General features: G+C 36.7%; 1 protein-coding gene across 4 annotated transcripts in view; it reads right to left on the minus strand.

Moving 5' to 3' along the window:
• The window catches only part of LOC138167182 (KAT8 regulatory NSL complex subunit 1-like), a 167,692-nt gene that overhangs the window by 15,423 nt on the left and 132,234 nt on the right, over nucleotides 1-20,035 (minus strand). For all 4 annotated transcript variants that reach the window (XM_069095944.1, XM_069095946.1, XM_069095943.1 and 1 more), the window contains one exon: nucleotides 9,913-10,056. In XM_069095944.1, the coding sequence (XP_068952045.1) occupies nucleotides 9,913-10,056 (144 nt within the window). The remainder of the gene's footprint in view (nucleotides 1-9,912; nucleotides 10,057-20,035) is intronic.

The raw sequence follows: 20,035 nt of genomic DNA on the forward strand, positions 1-20,035 counted from the left end.
ATATATATATATATATATATTTCTATTCCCTTCAACTACTGAGAAAAGTTTCATAAGTTACAATTATTGTTTTCCCACGTAGGAATGTTAATAGTTCAACTTTGATAAGTTCCTTATGATTTCTTTTCCCTGTTTACCTTCTCATGCTTCTTGTATCTGAATGTCAAATTTTCTATTCAACTCTGGTTTTTTCATCAAGAATGCTTGAAAGTCCTCTCTATTCCACTGAATGACCATCTTTTCCCCTGAAACATGATACTCAGTTTTGCTGGGTAGGTGACTCTTGGTTTTAATCCCAGCTCCTTTGACCTCTGGAATATCATATTGAAGCCCTTCGATCCCTCAGTGTAAAAGCTGCCAGATCCTGGGTTATCCTGATTGTGTTTCCACAATATTCAAATTTTTTCTTCCTGGATGCTTGTAATATTCTCTCCTTAATTTGGGAATTCCAGAACCTGGCTATAATATTACTAAGAGTTTTCTTTTTGGGATCTTTTTCAGGAGGTGATAAGTGGATTCTTTCAAGCTCTATTTTGCCCTCTGGTTTTAAAACATCAGGGCAGTTTTCTTTGAGAACTTCCTGGAGGATGATTTCTAGGTTCTTACTTTGATCATGGCTTTCAGGTAGTCTAATAATTTTTAAATTATCTCTCCTGGACCTATTTTCCAGGTCAGTGGTTTTTCCCATAAGATATTTCACATTGCCTTCTATTCTTTCATTTGTTTGGATCTGTTTAACAGCATCTTGATTTCTCATAAAGTCATTAGTTTCCATTTGCTCCAATCTAATTCTGAAGCAATGATTCTCCTCATTGAGCTTTTGAGATTCTTTTTCCATATGAAAAATTTGGCTTTTTAAGGCATTCTTCTCCCTCATTGCCTTTTTGAGCCTCTTTTGCCATTTGAGTTAGTCTGTTTTTTAAGGTGTGTTTTTCCTCAGTCAGGCTGTTGACTCTCATTTTGCAATTTTTTTGCATTGTTCTCATTTCTCTTCCCAATTTTTCCTCCACTTCTCTTTTCTGCTTCTTAAGGTCCTCTATGGCCTATAACCAACTCGTATTTTCCTTTGAAGATTTTGGTGCAGGAGTTCTGACTTCACTGTCTTCCTCCTGTTCCATGCTTTGCTCCTTTTTGTCCCCAAAATAGGAGTCTGATGTTGGAATCTTCTGTCTGCTTTGTTTGTTTCCTTTGCCTGGTCATGTCGCCCCTCAGTCACTTGACCCCTGGGCTTTTTGCCACAGTAGGATTCTGCCACCAGATAGGGGAGCTTTTGTCCCAAACGCTGGGGTTTTCTCAGCTGCTAGAGGTATTAGATGGGTGCCCTCTCTGAGCCCTCCACACATTCTGGCAAGCTAGACACATACCCCAGGACCTCCACCCTAGACTGCAATCCAGATCCAAGCAGGTTAAAGCAAAAGTGATTACCCCTCAGGCTGGTGCTTGGTCCCCCTACACTCTGCAGGCCAGGAGCTGAAGCTGCCATGTGGCGTGGCGTTGGCTGGCTTTGCTGGCTCTCAGCACACTCCCATTTACTGGGTCCCAAAGTCCAGACTGCACTGACCTCTCACTTTGTCCTTTGCATCTATGTGTTGATAAATCTGGAAAGGCCACAGCTGCTGCTGATCTGGGGCTAAAGCCTTGGCATGGGGTTGGGCTCGGCTCCCAGAGCACTGTGCTGGCCGATTCCTGCCGGCCTGTCCTCAGCAGGAGGTTAGCTTCTCTGTGTCATTTTGTGGGTTCTGCAGCTCCAAAGTTTCTTTAGAGTCCCCTTTTTACATGGATTAGGGAAGGTGGAAGCCAGAGCAGCCGGGAGGTCCTGCTTCTACTCTGCCATCTTGACTCCGCCCCCCAAACAGAGGAGATTCTGAGAAGGAATGGTCAAAGAGTAGGAGAACAGGAAGAGAACAATGTCACAAAAGCCAAGGGAGTAACAGAGGTTCAACCCTTTGAAAAGTAGTAAAGATCAATTAGAATGAGGAGAGAGGAAAGACAATTCTATTTATCAATTAAAAGAACACTGGGGGCATAGGAGATCCCATCTTAAATTACATTACAAAGCAGTTATCAAAACAATTTGGTACTGGATAGAAAAAGAGAGGTCCACCAATAGATTAGGTACACGTAGAAACAAATGAACTTAATAGTCTGCCTGATGTATCCAAAGACCTCAGGTACTGTGTAGATAAGGATTCACTATTTAACAAAAACTGCTGGGAGAACTGCATTGAAATTTCAAAAAGAATATGAAAGAGAAAAGATATATATGGTAAAAAACATATTGGTTCTTTTTGTGTTGTTGTTATTGTGTTCTTTGTTTCTTGAAGAGGACCAAGACATCTGTAAGGAGATGTCATGACTGATGTCATGGCTGGCAAGTGAATTGGATTTAAGCTCATTTAGAGTAGTGCAAAGACATCAACTTCACTCTCTCCTCTGGAGCCATCTGGGTCCAATGGCAAGATACAGATCAGGAGGACTGGAGATGGTCCTGGATGCAGTGGGAGGCTTTGGCCTTTTTAAGCTAAGGTCTTTCCCAGGCCTCAGTCTGTCTGAGGCAAAAGCCCATTTAGTGATTATGGCTAGGTAAAAATGATGCAAAGAATGGCCTCTTTTACTTAGTAAAAAAAATAAAATCAATCTGGGAGGGGAAGAAAATATTTGGAAACTAAGGGGTTGACTAAACAAACTATCACTTATGATTATTATGGAAATCAGTGGTTTTGGAGAAACCTGGGAAAATTTCTATCAAATGATGCAGAGGGAAGTGAACAGAACCATGAGAACGATTTGTATCACAACATCAATACTACAATAAAAGAACTATGAAGGACAAAAACTCTAATCATTTAAACAGTAAGATAGAGGACAAGATATTTCTTTTAGCTAAGCAGGTATAGCTGTCACCATGAGTCAAGGAACCAAACAAGTTGTATACCAGCTTTAGGAATTAACAGCGGAGAGTTAATGAACTCTTATGAACTCAGTACCTTTCCTCTCACACCAGCTTCTCTGTTGTACAATGTGCACAAACTAACCCTTGGGCTTGTGCCCTGAGACTTGCTCAGGGATTTTCCTCTTGCTGAAGTTTCTGCTGATACACTCCATTCTTGCTCTTGTACCAAGGGCCTGTTGCAACAAGCAGAGGACCTTAACTTTGCCCAGTCATGGGTGGAAGAAGGGAAAGTATAAAAGGGGAGACTAATGCATTGCTTGTGGTGATCTTCAGCTTAAGGAAGCCGAAGCACATGCTAGGAATGTCAATACTGCCCTTCCTAAAGCCTAAAAGAAAGAGGGAGACACTGACTCAGACTTTCCAGAGAAGTAAAGAATGGAGAGAAGAGGGGCAGAAGGTCACCTAGACTGAAAGAAAAGGGACTAGCTTTAATCTGTTACACATAAAATTCCCTAATATAGGAAGAGATTGGAACATCTTTGAAGTGCAGTCTTAGAGTGTAAATTCAACATTAAGAGGGGAAGGATAAGAAAGTGAGCAATAGAGAAATATAAGGCAAAAAGACTAAAATCAACTAAGATCTCAGGAGGAAGAAAATTCAGTTAAAAGTCAAGCACACAAGTCTAAAAGCATGATAAATTAACGGGCAATACTAAAATCAGAAGATGAGTACTCATATATAGAAGATTGTAAATTTCTCTAAATAAATGTTGCAAGACAAAGGAAACTGAACCAATACCTAAAAAGCTGCAGAACTCTGTAGATTCCTAAGAGAAGACAGAAATGCAACAAGACATTCTAGAATGGTTGAAGAGAGATTAGAATCAGGAGAGAAGTTAGATAGGAAGAAGTAGCAGAATTTATGGCATGGACATTATCAATAATTAGCAGAATAGAAAAATTTAAATTCATAGTAGTGAGGCTCTCCAAAGAAACAAAAGAGAATAACAGATTGGAGTTAGAATAACAAATAGATCGAAGCGAAGGACAAACTGGAAGAAGCAAAATACAGTAATGCTGAAAAAACACATGGAAAAGAAATAAAAACTGAGAGGCTACCTATTAATTGGGGAATGGCTGATGAAGTTATGGTATATGAATGTGAGGCACTATAAGAAATGATAGAGGCAATGGTTTCAGAAAAATCTAGGAAGACATTTATAAACTGACACAAAGTGAAATACAATGTATACAATAACAACAAAAAAATATTTGAAAGACTTAGGAGCTCTGATCAACATAGTATTCAACAACCATTCCAGAGGAGTAATAATGAAAAATGCTTGATAGGACATGGATTCAGAGGATGGGTGTAGCATATACTTTTTTTGGGGGAAATGGCTAAAGGAAAATTTATTTTGACTATACGTATTTGTAATGAGTTTTTTTTCTTATTTTCTCAATGAGGAAGTGGGAAGGGGAGAGGTTAGAATTGAAAATAAAAGTGAATTAAAAAAAATTTTTTTAAAAGAATGCATGATCTCTACATAGGTGAATAGAGTACTGAACCTGGAGTCAGAAGACAAGTTCAAATCTAGCCCCAGATACGTACTAGCTGTGTGACCCTAGGCAAGGCACTTGACCTCTGCTTCAGTTTCCTCAATTGTAAAATGATAAATATAAAATAAAGCACCTACACCCGCAGGTCTGTTATGAGGACTAAAGGCAATAATATTTGTAAAGAACTTAGCATAGTGCCTGACACACTGAAAGTGTATATAAATGCTTATTCTCTCCCCTTTTTCTTTCCCCTAAGAGCAAAACACACTGTTCATAGAGACAAGATGTGCTACAACACACACCTTAAGAATACCTCCCTGAAGAATATGACAAGTCAAAAAACCTGAACAAAGTAATGCAAGAAATAATGGAAGTAAACCACACAGAATTCCTAAATACAGAATGCAAAGCTCAAATCAAAAGAGCCTGCAGAATGTCTCTACAACAACAAAAAATATCTGTTGGTTCAAAATAATCATCAGAAGCAACAGAAAAAGCAATTTTGGTTGAGTAGTAGATTCAGAAGCAAGCAAGATTAATGGGCTCAGAAATGAGTAGGAGGTGAGGAACTGAAGTCAAGGAGTAGAGACAGCTTTTTCTAGAAAGACCACGAAAGGGAGGAGATATATAAGAATTTGAGGGGATGATAGGGTCATGTGAAGGTTTTTTTGAGAATGGGGAGACTTGGGCACATTTGCATGGAAGAAGGAAAAGAAGCCACAAATAAAAACTGAAAATGTGAAGGCAGATTAAGACTAGAAATCTTCTTCCTGAAATTCCTGGGAAGTTTATGCCCATATCAGCTGGCTAGAATCGTATGCTGAATTTTTTTTTTGCTTTCATCTTTGAAACTATAAAGCCAAGCACAAGCAGCTTTCCAGAAGAATGCTACTGTGAACAGCTTTAAAGGTTCTGATTACACTGTATAGTGAACACTCTATTTATTCCATAACAAATCAGAGCAAAACATTCACAGTTAATCACAGCATTCACAATGTTACAACTTATCACAGAAAATCAAAATACAACATTCAAACAACTTATCGCTAAGATGGCCACAGAGTTTTCACCATATTTGTCACAAAGTTTTCAACAAAGAACGATCATTTAATAACTCAAGCATTCAATCATCCTTTGCCTCCTTAAGGGACACAAAGTACAATAGTCAAAGTTCTGTACTCATGGGGCACACTAAAGTACAATTCAGTCACTTATTCAGTCATCAATCACTAAGTACAATCATTTAGTCAATCAATCATTCAATCATCCTTCATCATTCACTATTCAAATCATCAGAAAATACACAAACCTTCCACCCCTAGGTCACTAGCAAATTACAATTTCTCAGTACACAGTATCCAAGTAAAGTCTTCTTTCAACTTGACTCGGGGTGGTCTCTCTGATTCCCTTGATCCCTTTTCATGGTCCCAGATTCTACCTGGATTCACCAAACTGTCACCTGGATTCAAAGGCATACAGCTCCCAGGTCCTTGCCCAGCTCTCCGTGCAGTTACTGCTCCATATTGGAGCTCATAGTGTCCAATCCATCTCAAATCCTTCACAGTCTCTGTTCCTGGGAAGACAAGGCTTAACAAAGACACCAACAGGTTCATACAAAGTACCAGCATCACAGTCATGCTTCCTCAGTCTTTGGCAGCTTTGCCTGGCCCTCGAAAATCCTCAGCAGCCTCCTTAGGAGCTCCAGCTGGCCCTTGGACTCAGCAGAAGTTTCAGCTGGTTCCCAGAATCAAAATAACTTCATCCAGGTTCTCCAAATCAAAATAATTCTCTCCATCCTGGGGCAGGGGTGGGGAGGGGCGGAGGGTTTTCCTCTTCTGCCTCCACAAAGCCTGCTCCAAGAAGATCTGACTTTCCCAGCCAGGGTCTTTCCTTTTATACAGTATTGCTCCTCCCTATTCAGCCCCTTCCTGTTACATCAGCAAAAGGGGATCACACCTTCTGTTTCTTTAACAAGGGCTTGATTAATTACTAAGTGCTAAGTACCTGTTACCTTTGCCAATACAAAGGGATCAAATTACATTACTATTACAGAAACCCACAGAGAAGGTTCTCCCTTCACTTTACAATAACTTCACAGATCAATGTCCATCCTGACCCAAATTGCCTCATAGTTCCTGGTATCATGGCTAAAGTCCTTCATCTTCATTATCTTGAGTAAATATGAAAAAAAAAATTCCCCACTAACTCAATTTTACTTTATTTTTAGTACTGAATAGTCAAGAAAAACATACTTATTACAAATATGTATAGTCATACAAAATAAGTGGCATTAGCTGTTCCAAAAATAGAAAAAGAAAAAGAAAACGTGCATCCATCAGTTCTCTAACTGCAAGTGGAAATTCGCATGTTACATTATGAGTCCTTTGAAACTATGGTTGGTCATTGTTTTGATAAGAACTATGAAGTCTTTCAAAAGTGATTATCTTTACAATATAGCTGTTACTTATAAACTGTTTTCTCTCATTCTGCTCATTTCACTTTGCATCAGTTTGTACAAATCATCTTAGTTTTTTTCCTGAAGCTATTCCCTTCATCATTTCTTACAGCACAATAGTAGCTCATCACACTCAAATGCCATAATTTGTTCAAATACCATCCCCCCGCCATGATAGGCATCCCTTAGTTTCCAATTCTTTGCCAACACAAAAAGAGCTGTTATTTTTTGTGTATATGTCCTTTTCTTTCTTTGATTTCTTTGGGATATAAACCTAGTGTAGGGATACTACTGAGTCAAAGAGTATACAAAGTTTAATAGCCTTTTGGGCATACTTCCAAATTACTTTCCAGAACGGTCAGATGAGTTCACAGCTCTAACAACAGTGCATCAGTATACTTGTTTTCCCACATCTCCATTAGCATATACCATTTTTCTTTTTTGTTATCTTAGCTAATCTGATAGATGTAAAATGGCACCTCAGAATTACTTTAATTTGCATTTTTTAATTATTAGTGATCTAGAACATTTTTCACTTTGTTATTTATAGCCTGGATTTCTTTTTCCGAAATCTGCCTATTCATATCCTTTGACCATGTACCAACTGGGGAATGGCTCTTATTCTTGTAAATTTGACTCAGTTCCCTATATATCTTAGAAATGAGACTTTTATCAGAGAAACTAGCTGCAAAGTCAGGAAAATTCCAGGCTCACACTTCCATTCTCCTTAACCAATAATTGTACTTAAAGATCCCAAAGTGTAGACCTAGGTTCAGATAACACTTTTCTTGCCACTAATCGGCAACCTGGAACCTCTGAAAAGGAGGGACCATTTCTTTTTATTTTTTTAATTATTTTTTAAAGCAATCAGGGTTAAGTAACTTGCTCAAGGTTACACGGCCAGTTATTTCTGGGTGTGGTGCTGAGTATCTGAGCCTGGATTTGATCCAGGTCATCACTGGAGCTGGTGCTCTTACTCGCTGAGCCACCTGGCTGCCCCTAGGAGGGACCTTTCTAAACACAGAAGAGACTGTACTTTTTCTATACACAAAAAGGAAAAGCTTTGAAGTCATGTTTGGAACTACATCACAATCATACTGCCTCAATCTGGACCTACTTCAATATCTTACCTTTGGGGGTGGCTAGGTGGTGCAGTGAGTAGAGTGCCAGCCCCAGAGTCAGGAGGACCTGAGTTCGGATCTGGCCTCAGACACTTCACTCACACACACAGACGCACCCTCTAGCCGTGTCAGCTTGGGCAAGTTACTTAACCCCAACTGCCCTTCAAAAAACAAAAAATTTCCTACCCTTTGTGTTCAAAGCTAGACTCACAGACTACCTGGTAGTCGTCTGTGTAGAAGTAACTGAATGCATGGGAGTAAATAAGATATATGAGGGACAGAGCATAGGGAAAGAAAAGGAAGGCCAAGGACAGAACCTTAGGGGATATCTAAATTAAACGATCATGAGAAAAACCAAGATATGGCAATGTTATAAAAACTAGGAAAGAAAGCAATAAGGAGAGAGGGAGGAAGTAGGACAAAGACTGAGAAAAAGCCATCAGATTTTTGAGTGGAGATCGTGTATAACTTCTGGGGGGATGGTTTCAGTACAACAGCAAAGTTGGAAACCAAAGTATAAAGGTCTCAAAACTGAGTGAGCAGTATAGAAGTAGGATAGCAAGAGTAGATGCCTCTGCTTACAAGTCTGGCAGTAAAATGAAGAGGAGCATAGGAGGATAGCTTGAAGGCATAGCAGATTTAAAGCAGAGGTTTTTCAAGGACATAGGAGAACTAGGTAATCTTGTGGACAGTAGAGAAAGAGCAAATAGATAGAAAGAGACTGAAAAAAGTAGGAGAGGAAAAAGAACAAGAGGATAAGGGGAGGGAGCAGGAGTCAATATCTAATAAACATTGCTCTTCCAATAGTAGAAACCTGAAGGATGATTTTTAAAAAAATAATTATTTTTAGTTTTCCACATTCACTTCCATAAGATTTTGAGTTTTAAATTTTCTCTCCCTTCCTCTCCTCCCTGCTCCCCAAGATGGTGTGTAACTGGATATAGGCTTTACTTATACATTCATATTAAATATATTTTCACATTAGTCATGAGATGTAAAGAAGAATTAGAACCAATGCAGGGAACCATGAGAAAGAAGAAACAAAACAAAACAAAACAAAGAAAAAGAGAGCAAACAGTATGCTTCTATCTGTATTCAGACTCCCAAGTTCTTTCTCTGGATGTGGATAGCATTTTCCATCATGAACCTTTTGGAGTTATCTTAGATCCTTGCATTGCTGAGAAGAGCTAAGTCTATCAAGGCCAGTCATTGCACAGTGTGGCTGTTACTATGTACAATGTTCTCCTGGTTCTGCTTCTTTCACTCAGTATCAGTTCATATTTTCTGAAGTCTGTCTGCTCCTCATTTCTTACAGCACAACAGTATTCCATTACATTCATATACCACAACTTGTTCAGTCATTCCAATTGATGAACACCCCCTCAATCTCTAATTCTTTGCCACCACAAAAAGTTTCTATAAATATTTTTGAACATGTGGATCCCTTTCCTTTTTTTATGAACTCTTTAGGTTACAGACCTAGAGGCGGTATTGCTGGGTCAAAGGGTATATCCTTTGGACATAGCTGAAGGATGATTCTGAAATTATTTTTAGGGTCTGTAGAGAAAGTCATTAGGTGAAGCAGGAGACATAACAAGGGACCAAGAATGACTCCAGAAGAAACTAGAAGACATTGCACAATAAAACAAGGATGAAACTAAAGGAAGAATGTTGTTATAACCAAAGATATATATTTCATGGTCAAGGGTCAATTGTTCTTGTTTGAAATTCAGTCATAACATGTAGATAAGTTTACTCCTGAAGTAAAGATGATTGAAAAGCAACGATTAATGTCAAGCAGTTTTGCTTAGGTGGGAAAAAAGATGAGGACTAATTTCCTCCTTCTGCATGGCAGTCTCAAGGTACTTTGAGGTAGAACTTACTGGTTGGGCTGAGAGATGGCGTTAGCACTGGGTATGTAGCTGTGAGAACTTGTGAACCTTTCATAAGTGGAGACATTTTCATAGCCTCATAGGTTAGTCGGTCCTCTTTCAGAAGGGCTTCAAAGTGCAAGTGAAGAGGACTACCTAGATGTAAGAGGAAAGATTAGGTAATTTTTATGTACACGAAAAGGGCTGTTTCCCACAAGTTAAGGATAATATTCTGAAATAAAATTAACATACGCTGGGAATTAGTCTGCAAGATTATTTTTTTGCAATTACTATTTATGGTCAAAATAAAAAATTCACTGGTGTCCAGTAAAAGGTTATTACAAAAGCTCTCTTCGAACTAATTCTTTTCTGAAAGCAAAACTACTATAATAATTTCCTTCATGGGCGACTAGATACCTAGAATTCAAATAGCCAGGCAGGAGATGTTTTGTACAAGAGTCTTGTCTACACAGGCGGTCAAATTCCAATTTGTTTTCCAAAATGATGGAACCAAGATTCAATAGAAATTAATTATTGTGTCAATTTCCCCAAAGACCAGCCAATATCACATTAAAAATTTTTTAACATCATTTTTGGGTGCCATTTTGCTGGATGTGAAGTGATAAAAGTTATTTTAATTTCCTTTCTTAATTACTAATATATTGAGAATTTTTCAAGATGGTTGCAAACAAGTTAAATTTCTTATTTTGAGTACTATTTATTAATATTCTTTGATGATGTTTGCTAATGGTAAATGGTTCTTAAATCTTACACATTTTCTTCAACTTCTCATAGACTTTAGAAGTTGGATTTTTTTATTAGGAGCATTTTGTGAAAAGATTTTTTAGGAGTGGTTAATAGGGATAGATCACAATTCATTTCTCTATAGGGACAACAGATTCATTTGAAAACTTGTGATAAATGTAATAATCTTTTCTTTCTTTTTTTTTTTGAGACTGTATCTCCCTATCTCATCTATGCTGGAAGTGTGGTGATTATTCATGTGCAGGATCTTACTATGTACTGGCATGGGAGCTATGACCTTTTCTGTTTCTGATTTGGGCTGGTTCTCTTCTACTTATACAGGCTGGTGACCCCCTGCTTATTGGGGATCACCATACTGGTGCCAGCAGCTTAACTGGATTAGTGCACTACAGTTCAAACTCCCAAAGGAATCCACCAGGCTTAGTCTCTCAAGTACCAGAGACCATAGGCATGTGAAAGCCTGGAGGAAAAGAATCTTTTAATAAAATATATTTTCTATATTAGAGATGATTATAAATTCACCCTCTGTCCATAACTGTGAGAGATATAATAAACTAATTTTTTTTTTAAAGCAATTGGGGTTAAGTAACTTGCTCAAGGTTACACGGCCAGTTATTATTTCTGGGTGTGGTGCTGAGTATCTGAGCCCGGATTTGATCCAGGTCATCCCGACACTGGAACCAGTGCTCTTACTTGCTGAGCCACCTGGCCGCCCCTAAGCAATTGGGGTTAAGTAACTTGCTCAAGGTTACACGGCCAGGTGTTTCTGGGTGGGTGCTGAGTGTCTGAGCCCGGGATTCGATCTCCAGGTCTTCTCAACACTGGAGCCGGTGCTCTTACTTGCTGTGCTACCTGGCCGCCCCAATAAACTAATTATTACTACTGACTTTAGCTTTTTAAACTTTTCCATCAGACTTCTACCCAGTTTTCACAGCAGTTCCTACTGAATATTTTTCTTTGTATTCCTGTGTTTAAAGACTAGTTGCTTTATGTCAACAACAAAAAAGTTTTCACTGATGTCTTCTTTACTGAATGTTTATATACATACATACATACATACATACATATGTACTGCTCTGCCCACCACCAAACACAATGAGTCCTTCCCTGTATAAGACTAAGTTAAGCAGTGATGCCGTGGATGTGTCCAGTACTGATATTCTTTGCCTTTATACTGTGTGGAAGTAGCACATTAACTAGGGCCAAGATTAGCCATTATGATTACTTAGATTTTATCTTGCTTTTTGTGTTTTCATTTATATTATTGTGATTATGGTATACAATGTTTTCCTGGTTCTGCTTATTTTACTTTTGTTCATACAAATCTTTCCTTATTTCTATGAAGTCCTTATAGTTGTCATTTCTTACAGAATAATTATTTCATTACATTTACATATCACAGTTTATTTCTACTTCTTGCTATGATTAAAAGTGTGTTATGAGTTTTTTGATCTATGTTGGGCCATTCTTTCTGTATTTGACCTTCTTGGTTAATATGCCCAATATACCTAGTGGTGGGCTCACCGATATGTCATTCCAGAGTATTTTACAGAAAAAAAATGTACCAATCAATGGCTCCAACAAATGTATTAGTGTGTGCCTATATTTCCACAGAACCTCTAGTACTGACTACTTTCTTTTATTATCGTTACACATTGAATGGGGTTGAGGTAAAACTTTATATCTCTTATTAGCTATTTGGAAAATTCTTTCACATTGCTGTTGATAGTTTCTAATTTTTCTTTTGAAAACTGCATCTCCTTTGACCATTTATATATTTGATGGAATGTCTATTTGTCTTATATATCTGTCAACTCCTTATATATCTTCAACATCATGTTTCACAAACTTTGCATATATGCAAAAAATTAACCCCATTCATGTTAGTCTCTTTTTATTCTAGCCAAATTCTGTTACTGCAAAACATTTTAAATTTTATGTCATCAAAGTTGTGTACTTTCTTTTTTAATTGCCTCTATTCCTTGTGCCAATTTAGAATTTTGCCCTTAGGTGCCCAAAAATTAGGACATGGATGAACAAGTTATGACATATGAATGGCATACGAACGTGAGGGAAGAATACCGTACTCTAAGAAATGAAGAAGGGAACAGTTGGAAAAAAATCTGTAAAGACATGGTTGAACTGTTACAGAATAAAGTGAGCAAATCCAGGGGAACAATTTATACAATAACAACAATACTGTCAAGATGAACAACTTTGCAAGACTTGGGAACTCTGATCAACACAATGACCAATGAGAACACCAGAGCATTAAGGGTGAAATGGGAGAGACTCAGGGAGATGGAGGCATATTTTTTTTGGACATGGCTAAATACAAGGGTTTTTGTTTTACTATGTATGCTTGTAACAGGGGTTTTGTTATAAGGTATAAGGGTAATATGGACCTGAAATTATAATGAGAGATAGAGAGAGAGAATTTCTTCCTTATTTTGTTTAGCCATTTATGTTTAGGTTACATAAGCATTTGGAATTAATTGTGGTATATGAGCTGTAGGTCTAAAATAAAAATCTTGCTAAATTACATTTAAAAATTTTCCAGGAGTTCTTGTATTCTTCTTGAATTTGGTACCCTTCCATCAGTAGTTCATATTCCCTTCAATTTTTTTACAAGTGTCAAATAGTTTAGATGATTATTGTTTTTATAATATATTTTGAGGTCTTTCCCCCCAACTCTTATCTAATCTATTCTACTAAACAACTTTTAAAAATTCTAGTAACTTATAGTTTTGAAAATTATTATATTTTTACATAATTTGGGATTGTAATGGCAATACCTCCACCCCTTTATTTACTTCTTTTTTCCTAAGGATTTTTATCTTCTGTAAACTGTTATTTTGTCTAATTTTATAAAAACATCCTTTGGCAATTTGATTGGCAGTGTTAAATTTGCATATTTAGATAGTAAAGAGTATCCTCTGTGTATAAAATGTACCCCTTCCTCACTTTTACCTCTCAGACCCCCAAGCTTCTTTCAAGGCTCAACTTTCCTGCTCTCTTTAGTTATTAATATTCTCACCTTTCCCAAGTAACTATGTAGCTACCCTAGTGGAAGTAGTAAGTAGTAAGGAATACAGCGCCATTACTTTTCAGACTCGGGTGGAAACATTTCAGGACACTCAGCCAAAAGCCCTCTTGAAAGGAGTATAGAAGTTTCTCACAGACATATCACCAGCCAGGCCCTCATAGCCATCATCCTTGGGAAGAACCTTTGTGTAGATATAACCTGATACCTGCCTCAGAAGGGACTACAGCCTCGGAAAATAAAGATCTCAAGACTAAAGGCATTTTCACTGTCAAAGATTCAATATTAGAAATAGTTATAGCTTTATTAATGGAAATTATATTAACAAAGATGCATTATCATCTACTTTGCCACTGTACCTTAAGGTTCATGGAACCTTTCTATCTGATTTAAAGCTGAATCTTCCTACAGGTACTGTCTCCCTTTATTAGGATGAGAGCTTTTTGAGAGCAGGGACTATTTCGGGTTTTTGTTTTTTGGTATCCTTAGGGCTTAGCAAAGTGCTCCTGTACATAGTAAGAAACTAATAATAAATGCTTTTGTAATTCACTAGGTTTACAATTATGTTTAATAAATTGGCATAGCTTACACATGTATGGGCTCAATTCATACAGAGCTTCCTTTATTTCTCTGAAAATTATTTTGTAATATGCTTTGGTAGGTTAAATATAAATATTAAAATGTATTTTTGATGAGGGAAAAGGAGAATTTTAAATTCTGTTTCTCTATCTCTCCTTCCTGGTTTTATTAAAAAGGCTCAAAGGCCTCTGCCTCCAACTTAAGAGTTCTCTCCAGATATGAAGATCTACCTGCCTGCCTGCCCATCCTATGCAATTCTTGTCTGTATGTTCCTTTAAGTGGACCACAAGGAGTCCAGCCCACATGCTAGATTTCTTTGCTTTCTCTTGAGACTATAAGTTAGCAGTGACTGTCTACTTTATCAAAAAAGATTTCAACCATGTGACCAAGAATACATAAGCAGTTCATCTTCCTATCTTACAATCATTAGATGTTGCCTTTTAATACTGTTGTTTGTAATTGCTCATGGGTTAGATATTGCAGCCTGTTCATGTCCCACTAATTTTTAAGGCTACAGAGGCAGCTGTATTCCATGTTTCACTGCATACAGAAACATTGTAGAATATTAATATTACTAAGAGAAGCTTTTGGGTCAGTAAAAGAGCTCTGAAACTTTGCAAAGGCAATCCAGTATGCTCTCTCCTTTTTATTCAGTTCAGAATCTATCCAATTTGTCCTTCTGTAATATGTATATTACAGATACACATTGATGAATAAAATTTCATTTGTTTCATTGGAAACCATCTCTGCATCTCACAAAGAAAAACAAAACCCTTGTAAACAAATATGTTTGCTCAAGCAAGTGGGCAGCTAGGTAGCATGGTGGATAAAGTGCTAGACCTGGAGTCAGAAAGACTCACCTTCATGAGTTCAAATCTAGCCTCAGGCACCTACTAGCTGTGTAACCCGGGGTAAATTTATTTCACCCTGTTTGCCTCAGTTTCTTTATCTGTAAAATGAGCTGGAGAAGGAAATGGCAAACCACTCCAGTATCTTTGCCAAGAAAACCCCAGTCTGAACAACAACAATAATAAAAATGGGGTTACAAAGAGTCAGACATGACTGAAAGATGACTGCGCAACAAATAATAATCAAGCAAATTTCCTCATTGACCATGTCAAAAAAAAATGTCCCAATCTACACAGTGAGCCTATCACTTCAACTGCCAGGAGGTGGGTAGCATGTTTCTTCATCATAAGTCTTCTGGAATACTAGCTGGTCATTCTGTTAAGATTTCTTAAAGCTTTCAAAGTTGTTGGTTTATTACTATATAAATTGTTTTCCTGGATCTGCTCATGTCCTTCTATGACAGTTCATATAAGTCTTCCAGGTTTTTCTTAAACTGTCCCTTTCATCATTTTTCACAGCACAACAGAATTCCATCACATTTAAATACTATAACTTAGCCACTCTTCAACTGAAGGACCCTCCTCCCTTCAGTTTCCAGTTATGTGCCACTGTAAAAAGAATTCCTACAAATATTTTTGTATATATTGATCCTTTTCCTCTTTCTTTGATCTCTTTGGATTTACAGACCTATCAGGAAGATCACTGGGTGAAAGGGTTCACTCAGTTTAATAACTTTTGGGGCCCAGTTTCAAACTGCTTTTATGAAGTATGAAAGGGTTGTTTAGCAGATATATACCTAATGAAGAATAAACACTATAGTGTATCCATCTAAATGCAAGTTGAAATCTAGGCAAAAGACACTATTTATCTACTTGGATATAGATATGCCCACCTCCTTTGAGTGATTACAGATCTCTTTTGGGAGGTTCCAGTGTTCTGAGGCTTTCTAGAATCAGCATAATGTCGTCTGTGAGCAAGATGCACATTTAGAGGCCTTCACCATCCATAGGTAATCACACTTCAATCTTGATTCTGCACTAGATCTCATCAGTAATGAACAACTTTGGTGAATATATATGTCCTTGCTTGATACCTTGCCAGATACTGATTTATAAGAAGGTCACTGAAAAAGGTTATTTCTACTATGAAATCCTAAACATTTTTAATGATTTTGATGGACACCTTGTTGTTAAAGAGCTTTGAAGAATGGATTTTATTCTCTTGAACCAAATGTTTCTTCCTAATCAACAAACTTTCATCAAAGATGTCTTCAAATTTTGTACACACACGCATACACACATCCACTCAGTACATACATATATATGACTAACAAAATTTTGTATAGAAGGCAAAACAAGCATATAGATCAGTAGTTACTGATATTTTCATGACTATTTTTCAGTATCATTAAAAGTCCAATTATTTTTCTCACATTTGGTAACTTCCCAGATACCATCTGGGTTGGTTGGACAGTGGGAAGACCTGCAACTATCAAGGGTACTCTTATCTTCCTTATTTTCTCTTGGCCTACTCCCATCACTCTAGGCTGATCAGCCCACATATAGGTATGTGGGGTGCCGCTACCCCCTCGTCTTCCCTTAAGGCCATTCCTAAAACCCAGGTCACTTAGAACACACCTGATTAACTGTTCACTCTGCTTGGATAAGAAGGGAATAACCAATTCTATTCCTTTCAGTGAGATGGAGGACTACCAGGTTTTACCATTAGCTCTGTCACTATTTTAAGCTGTACCAGCTCTGCTCTCTTTTACACTCCCTAGAAATCTGCTGATGTATCCTAAGGAGCCTTGCCATCTGCCCTTGCACTGAACCCGCAGAACTTCAGAGCCTTTACATCTATCCTGCAGCTGCCTCTTATTTTCTGTTATCTCTGCAAATTAGAGCATAAACTGAGTCAGAAATCTCTTATTTTCCCCTATTTGTATCCCCAGTGTTCAGTGCAGTGCTTGCTACACAGTAAGAGCTCAATAAGTATTTATTAATTCATTTGTTCCCCTCCTTTATAGTTCTACCTCACTGTAATGATTCCCCAAAGCCCTCACAAATGTGTTGTGTCTCCTCTATAACAAACTCAAACTGGTTGCTTTCCCCATTTTTGTTCTTTTTAGATCATTTCTACCTCTATAAGCACATACAGGACTTTGACGTTAGGGTCCAATAATGTAGTTCCTCCTAAACCTGATATAGAAAAAAAATGTCATGACAGCATTTGCAATCATTTTCCATTTTCTTTTGTTTGTATTCCTCCTTCCATCTTTATCCTTGAGTGCCCTTGTGATGACTTTATTTAGTTGGATATCTTTCTTTCTTTAATTTTACCTTCTACTGATTATTCGTTTTATGAAGCAATATTTTTCATAATTATCCATACTCCTTCTTTGTAAGACTTTACAAATGAATTATATTCTAACTTAGTGTTGCTTTTGGCAGGCATTTCTCTCTGTTTGGAAAATAAGTCAGACAACTGTTAAGGTATTTTCTAGACTCTTTTAGTCTCTGTTATTAATGGCAATTAATTTACACTGGTTAAATTTCAAGATAAAAATATGGCCATAGTGTCAATATAATTTCTGTTGTCAATTTTCCATCTTTGATTTTTAATTACTTGTTTAATTCAGGATTAAGTTGTTTAAACTGTATGCCACCTGTTTCTCATTATTCTTCTTAATTAAAAAAAATTACATATTGATTCTTGTTCTAACTACACCGATAACTGACTACTCAGGGTTAATTCCAACATAAATTATAAGTCTTTTCCTGTTGGTTAAAATAGAATTTATGTCTTCTTTGGTCCAGGACCTACTAATTATTTCAAAAAATTTCCCATGTAAATATATGATTTTTGGGGGTAGACTTTGGCCTCTTTCATTCCATGAAAACTATGCTTTGTCATCTTCATCCTTCTCTACCTTGGCACTGAAGTCACCAAGTACCCCAGAAAACTCTGACTTAATCTGGAGGGTATTATTGGGTTTGTTGTAGAATTTTTTCATCACTTTATCTTCAGCAACTGATAGTGGTACATAAACTACAATTATTTTCATGATGGTCTTTTTTGCAGGTACCTTTAATTAGTACAGTTTTCTATGTGCTGCTACCAAAATACGTAGTGGGCTTGCTGTGGCCCAAGAACCATAGTTTGCTAGCTCCAGTTATAATACATAAGAACAAAATAACCCATGAAATAATGTTTCTTGTTACTTTTAGTCATATGATAACACACAATTGGCCAATTTCTAGTCTCTACCAGAAATACCTATTAATTATCTTGCAATTTAGCTGCAACTTCCTTTTGTAATATACAGAAATGATGCTTTTTTGTCATATCATATGTTTGTTACTTTACTGAGTATATCAACTGTGGTTTTTTTTTTCTGTTTGGTTTTCTGGAATTTTTTTAAGTGGACAATCATACTTTCTGTGACTAAGGATAATTTTGCAAATTTTTTGCCAAAGCAATAAATGTCATTGCATCATGTTTTATTATCTGTGTTTCTTTTATTTCATAATGAAGTTTTCCTTGCTAGTCTCTCTGAATGGAAGCTGTCTGCTACCGCTTTGTCTAAAATCAAGATCAAATTCTCGTTTGTTTTTTTTTTAATTAGGCAGATATACAAAAGATTTTATTCTAGCCATTCACTCTCAATCTGCATAAGTTCTTAGTCTTTAAAATATATTTCTTTTACCTGGAAAGTTGGTTTTCTGTTTTCTAAACCATTTTGTGATTTTACTTTTGTTTTTTTAATATGTACAAGTTACCATATTTAGCTTGTTTTGCTGTTAAGCTACCTTCACTGACATCAAAGATAGATAAAGCTTATTTATTTGATTTTTGGAGGGCAATTGGGGTCAAGTGACTTGCCCAAGGTCACAAGGCTAGTTTTTGTGTTAAGTGTCTGAGGCCAGATTTGAACTCAGGTCCTCCTAACACCAGGGCCAGTGCTCTATTCACTGAGCTACCTACCCGCCCCCGAAACTTATTTATTTTGTAATAATCCAATCTTAATGAAAACTCCCTCTCCTCTTTCACATATACCAAATACAGAACACTGGGATTTGATTTCTATCTATATATATTTTTAAAGTGTTTATAAAGTTTATAAAGTGTCTCTCAGATGGCTTAGAAATCCCTATTATGTTTTCAAAATAATTTTTATTAACTTTTAGTTGTGGCTCTTGTCTTTTAGATATATTATTTAACTTTTTTTTGTATATTCTTTCCTTCAGCACTCTGTAACTAAATACAAATATACAATACCTATGGCTATATGACCTTTTCATATAATTTACCCCTCAATTTCCTAGTTTTTGTTTTTTAAAATATTTCTCAAACTACATGTAAATCTAGCCCCTCATCCTAACCCTCAGATGTTTTACTGATTTTAAAAAAATGATTTGATAATATTTATTTTTAACTTTTCAATTAAATAATTATTTTTCAATAACATTTTATATGCTCCTTCCCCACAAGTACATGTAAGAACAATTTTTAAACTTTTTTTAAAAAAAGTTTTTAGTTACAAATTGTATTTCTCTCTCCCTTCCTAAGATGATAAGCAATCTCATATAGGTTATACATGTACAATCCTGTAAAACATCTCTATATTCGTTTTTTTAGGAGGAATAAAACTTGAATCAAAAAAACAGAAAGACATGAAGGAAGGAACTGAAAAACAGTATGCTTCAATCTGCATTCAGACTCAAGTTCTTTCTCTAGATGTGAATAGCATTTTTCATTATAGGTCCTTCGGAACTTCTTGAATCATTGTATTGCTGAGAATAGCTAAGTCATTCATAGTTGACCATCATATAATGTTGCTGTTAAACTTTGCATCAGTTCATGTAAGTCTTTCCAGTTATTTCTGAAATCATCCTGCTC

Source organism: Petaurus breviceps, unplaced genomic scaffold (genome assembly GCF_028583685.1).
Source record: "Petaurus breviceps papuanus isolate PSGF00001 unplaced genomic scaffold, PetGlider_PUasm1.0 227, whole genome shotgun sequence".
Lineage (NCBI taxonomy): Eukaryota > Metazoa > Chordata > Mammalia > Diprotodontia > Petauridae > Petaurus > Petaurus breviceps.